At 38.8% G+C, this 11,354-nt stretch overlaps 1 protein-coding gene across 1 annotated transcript in view; it reads left to right on the top strand.

Moving 5' to 3' along the window:
• The first annotated feature begins 1,609 nt into the window (after positions 1-1,609).
• LOC134539063 (pre-mRNA-splicing factor ATP-dependent RNA helicase DHX16) overlaps positions 1,610-11,354 on the top strand; it is a 27,279-nt gene continuing 17,534 nt past the window's right edge. Inside the window, exons 1-5 of the mRNA XM_063380774.1 lie at positions 1,610-1,980; positions 2,795-2,975; positions 5,393-5,519; positions 6,840-7,067; positions 9,854-9,973. Of these exons, the coding sequence (XP_063236844.1) occupies positions 1,719-1,980; positions 2,795-2,975; positions 5,393-5,519; positions 6,840-7,067; positions 9,854-9,973 (918 nt within the window). The 5' untranslated portion in view covers positions 1,610-1,718. The remainder of the gene's footprint in view (positions 1,981-2,794; positions 2,976-5,392; positions 5,520-6,839; positions 7,068-9,853; positions 9,974-11,354) is intronic.

Raw genomic sequence — 11,354 nt, 5'->3', positions numbered from 1 at the left:
GTAACCGGGCGACGAAGCCCAGGCCAACACCCGGAATCACTCCGAGCGCTGCACATGTCACGGGGTGGAGGGAGGTCGGGCGGAGAGGCAGACGCGCGGCAGGAGAGGGAGTTGGAGTCTGGCGGCCGGAGAGGACAGACGTGTCTTGAGACGAGAGTCGCCGGGCAACGAGAGATTAGTCATCTGGCGGCCGAGCAAGGCGGTCGCACGGCTAGACGAGTGCGGCAGCGAGACGTGAGCCAGAACTGATGAAATTGGATCCAGGCGATCGGGACTTTCACGTTCACGGGCGTTACACTATCGGTCGCCATTGTAACTAATTTAATTGTAAATAAGTATTTTCTTGGTTTTGTTGAGGCGGGACATTGCACGCATCGGCGGACACGTGCGTGCTGCAACGGGATGGACTTCACGTCGCTGGCGAGGCGTTCCAACTTAATTGGTTTCTCGCTATCATAGGGAAGGGGCAGAGACAGTTCATCATTCGCATAATGAACCAGGGGGTGCAGTCCACACTTGGCGCCTGCCCAACCCCAAACACGTGCAGTCGAGCCTCACTCCGCGGAGGGACGGGTGTTGTGCCGCGGATTGCCCACGTACCTAGATTACGCGAAGGGCTTAATAAATACTTGTGGTCAAACTGTTGATACATCATTGTAGCTCGGATAGTGTTAATTTTCCCTGCTACGAGGCCTGAACCCTCCCTGAGAATACTATGCAACCCGCATCACGGGGGTGATATCCGGGGCTACGACAAGTTGCTGACAACAATTACTAACTTTACTCGTGTGGACGTGATGCGAGGGTATGTTCTGCCAGTGGGGACTGGTACTGGTGGGGTGGAGACCAGGCTTTATTATCATAGGAAGTACAACGTCAACTGAAATCATGGGGAAGAAACTCCGATTGCAGAGATTGAGACCTAATTTTTGAAGTAATTTTAGCCCTACCCACTAAATAGTAGATTTCATAATATACTTACACGGCTACAGTGTATGTGAGAATAAATGCATTACCGTGTTACAATGTGCATTTTAAAATGTTTCAGGTTAATATTTCAGTTATATTATTGAATTATTATTCCTAATATGTGCTGAAACATTACAGTAATATCTTTTTAGTGATTTTCAACAAGAAATCTTTTGTTAAAAATCAGGTCAAACGCCGAGGATGAGGATTTTTTCAAATTTTATCACTTTTATCGGAGCTGTTTCTAGTAGTTTAAATTTTCCCCAATTTTCCGTGCTGCTATCTGCGAGTGATGGTTGACATCAACGTTTACGATTCAGTCAGCGAATTCTAGTGGTGGGAGTATAAAGTACATGTGTAAATCTTTAAATCGCATCCAGAAATTCTGTTACTTGGAAGGCAAATATTTTATTTATCAGGTTATTTATGACGCGCTGCATTATTTAAAATAAATACACGTTAAATTCCGTATCCGAGTCTCATATTATAAGTTTATTTTAAAACATGAACCACATGAAAACACTTGAATTGGTTTGTTGTTGGTTATTAGTTTTGGTTGGCCCACCACCAGATAGCGGCACATCTCATATTAAACTTGATTTCAGTGTTCACTGTAAGAGTCGCACTTTTATTTTTTCTCATACTTCTATGACTTGAATGCGTTTGTTTACATATATTGAAATGTGTTAATACTGCTTTTGGTTGAAATAAGGTTATGTTTAAAATAGTCAACAAAAATTAAATTAGACATGTCCAAAAGAAGTGGTAGTAGTAGAAGTGACTCAGGAAGAAGTGGCGAGCGCAAGTTTCAAGAAGCCACGACGTCAAAGTATCTGTCCAAATACAGAGAAAAACATTCGTCAGACATGGATTCTGATTCTAGTTTGGATTCAGACGACAGCACTGAAAAGGAAAGACTCAAAGATTTGCGAGAAAGAGATGAATTTGCTGACAGGCTTAAGAACAAAGACAAAGATAAAACACGCAACGTCGCGCACCAATCATTTTCAGGTTTGCTTTCAAATATTAGAATTTATTTTCAATGAGATGCATCTTATGCAGTGATTATTTGGACTGAAAGCTCGCTCTGGTTTTTCTCACCAGGTAGTTTGGAAATCTCCCGCATATTGGAATCTCCCATTTCTTTCAGCTTCCTCTTAAGTTCCTTTGCACGCCTTTCACTTTCAGCTTCTCACCCTCCATCCCATTGCATTTCCGTCCGGTCATTCACCATAACTGTGTTAAGCAGGATTGCTAGGACACCGGTACTGGTGATGTTCCGATCAGGGCTATCGAGAGGGAGTGGCAAAAAGGGGGGGCGGGGAATCCTTGGAGCCCAGACACCAAGTGGGCCAGTTTTATTTTCAATATCTTTTATAATGCATGAGTTTACCCTCATATTACAATTAAAATTACAGTTTATTCGATACTCAAAGGTCACATTATGGCCAGTAAGTAACGTTTACAGTCATTTGCGTTTTTCTTTTTTTTAACTGTGGGGTTTGAAAAGTTGTACATTAAACAATGAGGGGACCCATTTGGATTATTTGCTTGGGGCCCTGCGTCATTGTTCGGACCTTAGATCTTTTTATTTCTGGTCTCACCCACTGTTCGCCACCCTACTATCACTTATCACAATTTTAACCTGCTACATAACTATCTTGAAGAGTTATTACATTGTACAGTTGCTACCTTGAAATGAATATTCATTGAACAGTTACTAGATTAATATTTGTCTTGCCTTACTCGGCTCTCTCATTTCCGTCCTTGCATTTTGTCATTGTATTTTAAACACTGTTTTAAGTTTGGATTTTTTGCATTCCAGAAAAAAGTGCGTACGAAGAGGCAGCAAAGCGACTGAAATTGGAAGCTCAAGATCGTGAAAAAATTATACCAAAGTTACGTGTGGAGTCAAGAAGGAAGTATCTAGAAAAGAGAAAAGAAGATAAAGTAGCAGAACTTGAAGCTGATATTATTGATGATGAATTTCTTTTCCAAGAAGAAGTGTGAGTATAAATATTAATCTACTTATAGTTCCTATAAATGTTTTTTTGAAGAGCACTATTTGGTAAATATTTACTTGGGCAGTATTTCCGAAAAAAAATGTTAAAAATCCGAAAATACCTTTATTTTATGCTCTTCAACTTCCTCTTTTCATTAAAAGTGGCGGAGGTAAGAAATTCCAAATACTTTAAGAGATATCGAATTTTTAAATTTCATCATATGTAGTTGAGCGGTATTTGCGAAATAAATGTTAAAAATCCGAAAATACCTTTATCATATGCTCTTCAACTTCCTCTTTTCATTAAAAGCGGCGGAGATAAGAAATTCCAAATACTTTAGGAGATATCGAATTTTTTAATTTTGCAATACAAGACCTGTGGAACCATTCGAGCGGCGCCATTTTTGTTATTTTGCAGTGTGTTCGTGAATACGTGAATCGTGAATGCGTAATTAATAAAATGGTTGATTAGGTCAGGTCAGTTACATTATTAATACTTTCAAACTAAGCCGACATTAAAAATTATTTTGTGAATTAATTTTAATGGCTGTTTAGTTTTAAAATATTTATAATGTAACTGACCTGACAAAACAAACCCGGACAGAGGGTGAACAGTAAACTAAAATGGTCGATTAGGTCGGTTCAGTTACATTATAAATACTTTCAAACTAAGGTGATATTAAAAATAATGTGAATTAATTTTAATTATTCTTTGGTTTTAAATTATTTATAATGTAACTGACCTTACCTAACAAACCCGTAACAAAGGATGTACAGTAACAACTCACGTAATTTTTTTTTGTTACTTATTACTTGCGCAACAATATCAAAATAACAAATAAGACTTTAAAATTATAAACGTTAAAAACTCACCTAAGTTGGAGGCGGTAATTAAACACCGTTTTAAACAATAATTGAACTAAATAATCACGTATTAGTTCATTTGAATTCTGGCCTGTCACGAACAATCACGTGACATCATTATCCAATAAAAAAATAGATACTCGTACGTAAACAAGAAACAATGGTGCACGCACGCCACAGGAATGCGCTGGTTTTGTGCTGAAATTTAAAAATTCGATATCTCCTAAAGTATTTGGAATTTCTAATCTCCGCCGCTTTTAATGAAAAGAGGAATTCGAAGAGCATATAATAAAGGTATTTTCGGATTTTTAACATTTTTTTTCGCAAATACCGCTCAACTACATATGAAGAAATTTAAAAATTCGATATCTCCTAAAGTATTTGGAATTTCTAATCTCCGCCGATTTTAATGAAAAGAGGAAGTTGAAGAGCATAAAATAAAGGTATTTTCGGATTTTTAACATTTTTTTCGGAAATACCGCCCAAGTAAATATTTACCCACTATTTTACCAATTTTTTTGCAGTGATGTGGAATTTCTGGGCTTATCAAAAACATTAAAAAAAATTCTAAACATGGTGTTTGAGCACTATTATCCTGCAAAAATGCAAGTTTTCGAGTAAGATTTAATGTTTTTGAAATTTTCATACGTATGCCACGCTGCTTGCTAGCGTACGAGCACAGATGTCATATTCGTCTACCTTCATTCAGCATTTTTTTTATTAATCTATTTTTTTTAAATTTAACATAGGCTATAGAGTAAGACCTTGGTGGATGCTCAATTTTTTTAACGTATTATGCAGGAAATATTCTTAAGTGGGATTTTCTTAAGAGGGATTTAGTGTATAATGGATCAACACTTGATAATGTTGGTTAAAAAGAGCATCGGTACTTGAATGTTTTGTTTGATGATTGGTTCCTGTGTGTAAGTATACGTGAAAGGCTGTGAATGTCGCTTAAACCTTGGTGGGTGCTAAATTTTTTTAAACGTATTATGCAGGAAATATTCGTAAGTGGGATTTTATTAAGAGGGATTTAGTGTATAATGGATCAACACTTGATAATGTTGGTTAAAAAGAGCATCGGTACTTGAATGTTTTGTTTAATTGGTTCCTGTGTGGAAGTATGTACGTGACAGGCTGTGAATGTCGCTTGAGTAAAACCTTGGTGGGTGCTAAATTTTTTTAAACGTATTATGCAGGAAATATTCTTAAGTGGGATTCTTGTGAGAGGGATTTAGTGTGTATGATGGATCAAGACTTGATAATGTTGGTTAAAAAGAGCGTCGGTACTTGAATGTTTTATTTGATTGGTTCCTGTGTGTAAGTGTTCGTGACGGGCTGTGAATGTCGCTTAAACCTTGGTGGGTGCTAAATTTTTTTTAACGTATTACGCAGGAATTATTCTTAAGTGGGATTCTCTTAAGAGGGATTCAGTGTATGATGGATCAACACTTGATGATGTTGGTTAAAAAGAGCGTCGGTACTTGAATGTTTTATTTGATTGGTTCCTGTGTGTAAGTGTTCGTGACGGGCTGTGAATGTGGCGTGTCCCTCCAGGCTGAGCGAGCGGGAGCGCAGGGAGCGCGACCACAAGAGGAAGCTGCTGAGGCTCGCCAGGGACCATGAGGAGGCCCGGGAGCTGGAGCGCGTGCAGCGGTACCACATGCCCCACGACACTCGCAAGGTGCCCGCCCCGCTCGACCTCGGTCGGGGGGTGTCCGCTCGGGTCCGCTGACTCGGGCTTACGTCAGTAAACAACCCCAGCCCCACCGCTATCGTCATCCAACCATGTGAACTACACATTAGTTCTTCCGCCCGTTGCAAAAGTAACCCGGTTACTTCACAAGTATTTTTCACAGCTATTATTTTTCGTCCAAACTGGAAACTGTAAAAACTAGCTGTCTAGGACAGTGTAGGCCAAATTCACTCTCTTAAGACGGCCAGATTTTAATTTTTGTGGCAAATCCGAGGGCCAGACACACAGACCTAAACTTTTTTTTGTAAACTCTCACAACAATTTTTAGCATCACATTATTCTGCAGAACAACCAGTGAATTCATTGGTGCGGAGTGTGATGAAGACACAAAAACTGATTCCTTTAAAAAAAACACATTAAAACCTCAAATCTGAGAAGAATTACTGTGAATCATTAAAGGACCCTGATACAAAATAAAAATAATAATTTTCTATAACATCGTGACTTTATAGTACAAGTAGTGTCTGCTAACTGCTTATTCTACAAGTGCAAATAACGGCTTCATGTACAATTACTTGATAATATATAATTTATTGTAAAATCCTTGAGGCACTTACGGGCCGCAATTTAAGCTTTAAATTATTTTATTATGACATACTTATACATATATGTACTTTACTGATACAGAATACACACACACAAATACATATACACACATATACGCACATATTACTTATACATATATTACTTTATTATACATACTTATACATGTATGTACTTTACTGATACAGAATACACACACACATATACACACATATACTTAAATATATATTACTTATACATATATTACTTTATTCTACATACTTATACATATATGTACTTTACTGATACAGAATACACACACACACATACATATATATTACATATACATATATTACTTTATTATACATACTTACACATATTTTATTATTTTGTTAAATTGCACTGTCAAAGTAATAGAGCCATATCTAAAAAAAAAGAAGTGAAATTGAGTTAAGAACGCCAATGGAAACAATATCTGCCAATCCTACCAATGTAATGAGGCCATACCTGAATTTTGAAGAGAAAAAAAAACGGTCAAAACAAGATGTCGCGATGGACGCAAGTCCGAAATTTAACCACGTTATTGCAATAATGTAGCCTCTTGTTTAATCGTGTTAATGTGACATGTGGCCGTATTACTTTGACGGTGCGTATATGACGCACTAGTGTTGTTTGTTGTCTCGCCGGAAGTAATGTGAAGTGAAGTGAGGTTCTCCCCCGGAGCAGGGCCAGACGGACGGGAAGTACGAGGAGGTGGACGAGCGGGAGAAGGCCCCCCACTACGAGCAGCGCAAGTGGGAGGAGGAGCAGATGTCGTCTGCCGTGTTCCGGTTCGGGGCGCGCGACGCCAAGGACCGGCGCCGCCAGGACGACGGCCGGCAGTACGACCTGGTGCTGGAGGACCAGATAGAGTTCATCCAGGCGCTGCAGATGCCGGGCTCCAAGGAGGCCAAGGTGGGCCGGTCCCGATCCCGGGAAGTCAGGGAAGTTGGTGTTGGTCAGGGAAAAAGTCAGGAAAAATCAGGGAAGTTGGTGTTGGTCAGGGAAAAAGTCAGGAAAAATCAGGGAAGTTAGTGTTTGTCAGGGAAAATCAGGGAAGTTGGTGTTGGTCAGGGAAAAAGTCAGGAAAAATCAGGGAAGTTAGTGTTTGTCAGGGAAAATCAGGGAAGTTGGTGTTGGTCAGGGAAAATCAGGGAAGTTGGTGTTGGTCAGAGGAAAAGTCAGGAAATATCAGGGAAGTTGGAGTTGGTCAGGGTAAAAGTCAGGAAAAATCAGGGAACTTGGAGTTGGCCAGAGGAAAAGTCAGGAAAAATCAGGGAACTTGGAGTTGGCCAGAGGAAAAGTCAGGAAATATCAGGGAAGTTGGAGTTGGTCAGGGAAAAAGTCAGGGAAAATCAGGGAACTTGGAGTTGGCCAGAGGAAAAGTCAGGAAATATCAGGGAAGTTGGAGTTGGTCAGGGAAAAAGTCAGGGAAAATCAGGGAACTTGGAGTTGGCCAGAGGAAAAGTCAGGAAATATCAGGGAAGTTGGAGTTGGTCAGGGAAAAAGTCAGGGAAAATCAGGGAACTTGGAGTTGGCCAGAGGAAAAGTCAGGAAAAATCAGGGAAGTTGGTGTTGGTCAGGGAAAAGGTCAGGAAAAATCAGGGAAGTTTTTGTTGGTCAGGGAAAAAGTCAGGGAAAATCAGGGAACTTGGAGTTGGCCAGAGGAAAAGTCAGGAAAAATCAGGGAAGTTGGTGTTGGTCAGGGAAAAGGTCAGGAAAAATCAGGGAAGTTTTTGTTGGTCAGGGAAAAAGTCAGGAAAAATCAGGGATGTTGGTGTTGGTCAGGGAAAAAATCAGGGAAGTTGGAGTTGGTCAGGGTATAAGTCAGGAAAAATCAGGGAAGTTGGAGTTGTCAGGGAAAAAGTCAGGAAAAATCAGGGAACTTGGAGTTGGCCAGAGGAAAAGTCAGGAAATATCAGGGAAGTTGGAGTTGGTCAGGGAAAAAGTCAGGGAAAATCAGGGAATTTGGAGTTGGCCAGAGGAAAAGTCAGGAAATATCAGGGAAGTTGGAGTTGGTCAGGGAAAAAGTCAGGGAAAATCAGGGAACTTGGAGTTGGCCAGAGGAAAAGTCAGGAAAAATCAGGGAAGTTGGTGTTGGTCAGGGAAAAGGTCAGGAAAAATCAGGGAAGTTTTTGTTGGTCAGGGAAAAAGTCAGGAAAAATCAGGGATGTTGGTGTTGGTCAGGGAAAAAATCAGGAAAATCAGGGAAGTTGGAGTTGGTCAGGGTATAAGTCAGGAAAAATCAGGGAAGTTGGAGTTGTCAGGGAAAAAGTCAGGAAAAATCAGGGAACTTGGAGTTGGCCAGAGGAAATGTCAGGAAAAATCAGGGAAGTTGGTGTTGGTCAGAGAAAAGTTCAGGAAAAATCAGGGAAGTTTGTGTTGTTCAGGGAAAAAGTCAGGAAAAATCGGGGAAGTTGGTGTTGGTCAGGGAAAAAGTCAGGAAAATCAGGGAAGTTGGAGTTGGTCAAGGTAAAAGTCAGGAAAAATCAGGGAAGTTGGTGTTAGGGAATAAGTCAGAAAAAATCAGGGAACTTGGAGTTGGCCAGAGGAAAAGTCAGGAAAAATCAGGGTAGTTGGTGTTGGTCAGGGTAAAAGTCAGGGAAAACCAGGGAAGTTTTGAGTTGGCCATAGGAAAAGTCAGGAAAAATCAGGGAAGTTGGTGTTGGTCAGGGAAAAGTTCAGGAAAAATCAGGGAAGTTGGTGTTGGTCAGAGGAAAAGTCAGGAAAAATCAGGGAAGTTGGAGTTGGTCAGTTAAAGTCAGGGATCATTATGTAAAATCCTGGAAAAGTTACGGTAATTTCGTAGTGATAGTGATTTGAAGGGGAAAATATGCTCATGTCTGCAAACACGCATTCTATAAAAGAATTTTTTTTTTTTTCAGATAGTGTTTTGGTGCGTAGTCACGCACACTGTAAAGTTGCTTATCCAAGGTTCTGTTGGAAATAAAGAAAGTGGAGAGAAATAACCATGCCAGCTGAGGGGATTGTGGAAGGCTGGTCTTTCTTTATTTCTTACAGAAATTTGAAAAAAATAGGTACATTATTTTAAAACAAGAAGTCATTAAAAATTTTTTTCAGGGAAAGTCAAATAAATTTTTTTACAGATTGGTATGGACAATGTATGTAGCACTCAGGGGGTGGGGGTGGGGGAATAATTTTCCCATTTTCAGAGTTATTATTAAATTTGGGATTTTATAAAATTATTTAATTAAGTAATAATGCTGTTAGAGAAGCGTTTGTGGAAAATAGAAAATGATTTTACTTTTACTGATTGTTATTGTGCTGCTTGAGTATTTTAATTTATTTGATAATGGTTTTGTTTAAATTGTATAATTGTTGGGATTTAAATTGTTTTACTGTACCGTAGTTAAAATTACAGATAAATTTCTCTCCTTTTCATTCTGCTGTTTTAAAAGTAGATTGAACATTTTTATTTTTGACATTATTAGTGTCCCAAGCCATTTTTTGGTCATGACTTGCTTTTTCATGGTTTTAAATTTTGCGTGTCGACTACTGATGAATTTTTTTGTTTGTTCAGATGTTGACGAAGCAGTTTTACATCTATCATATGGAACATTTTGAATGTCTGGTGTTTTTTTTTTTTGTGTTTGCTGCATAATATATATTTTGGGTAAGGCTCGCAAAGGTTCTAGTTATCAGCTGTTTTCAATCTTTTTATTTTATTTTTCATTATTCAGGAAGAAACTGTGAAAATAACAGAAGCTCAAAAGAAGAGGTTAAACATTGAAGAAACAAAGAAAAGTCTTCCTATTTTTCCTTTTAAAGAAGACTTGATTCAGGCAATTAAGGAGCATCAGGTAAAATTAAATTTTTTTTTTCTGCATGAGTTTTTTCTTAAAGACCTAAACTTCCAGGCACCCATTTAGTACGTCACTTAATTTGATACATACTCCATTCATTCTTTCAACTGGTTAATAGTTGACAAAAATTTGTCACAACTAGCATGTAATTGTTATAAAAACTATAGCAATATGCATAAAATGTATTTGTGTCGTTAACCACGACTACAGTTAAATTGGTGAACTAATATTTCCGAAATGGGCGCCAGATCTATAGGACAGAACTGTTAATAAACATACAAAGAACTGAAGGTAACTCTCAGCATTTGCTAAGCGTTATTTTATCAACATTCTAACACTTTACGTTCAATCTCTTTATGATTAATTTTATTTATGATTTCGCAACAGTTATGATAACTACTTTATTTATAAGTAAATGTAAACGGGTTCTCTGACGTCACATTGTCAAAACACATGGGTTTTTAAATCCCCCTACATACTAAATAATCTAAATGTTGGGAATAATTTTTTTTTATGCTAATAATTGTACCATGCCTGCAAACAGCAAATGATAGGCACAAGCACAACATTGATAGAATAAAATATTAAAAAGTTGGTGGGACAGAGTTCCACCTTGTGGAACACATGTGCAAGCGATAAATAAATTTGATTTAAAACTGTTAATGAAAACATGAAACTTGCTATCCTTGAACAGTGCCCCCCCCCCCCCCCCCCCCCCCCCCCCCCCCCCGTATTTAAGCGGGCGGGTCCGGGGTCATCCCCGTGGGAAAATTTGGATTTTAAGGTGTGAAATATGCTATTTTAGCAGTTTTCGGTACTAAAAATTTAAATATTGTAATGGTAAAAATTTTATTAATTTTTATATGAAATTTGTTTGTGATGAATAAAAAATTAATTTAATACGGGGGAGGGGGGCAGTCATGCTTCTTAACACCCCCCCATACACAAATCCTGGCTACGCCACTGTTCAAGGATAGCAAGTTTCAATGTTTCCATTAACAATTATAAATTCAAATTTATTCATCGCTTGCACTTGTGTTCCGCAAAGGCGGAACTCCTTCACCCCCCCCCCCCCCCCCCTTCTTTCAATATTTTAATTGTAACAATGTTGTGCTCTTGCCTAAATCATTTGCTGTTTTGCAGGCATGGTACAATTATTATTAACATTTAAAAAAAAAAATGTTATTCCAGACATTTAAATTATTTGGTATGTATGAGGGATTTAAAAAATCGTGTGTGTTTTGGAAATGTGGCGTCAGAGAGCCCTGTTTGGGTTTGAACCCCACTGGCTACGCCCCTGTCCTTGAAGTATCTCTAAAACGGGGGGAAAGGAAACGGAGATGTCGCCGTGGAACGCGGGGTCCTGAGCGGTGCGGGA

This window comes from Bacillus rossius, chromosome 14, assembly GCF_032445375.1.
Source record: "Bacillus rossius redtenbacheri isolate Brsri chromosome 14, Brsri_v3, whole genome shotgun sequence".
NCBI lineage: Eukaryota > Metazoa > Arthropoda > Insecta > Phasmatodea > Bacillidae > Bacillus > Bacillus rossius.
The sequence above is the reverse complement of the archived record's forward strand: the minus strand, read 5'-3'. Positions and strand labels throughout refer to the sequence as shown.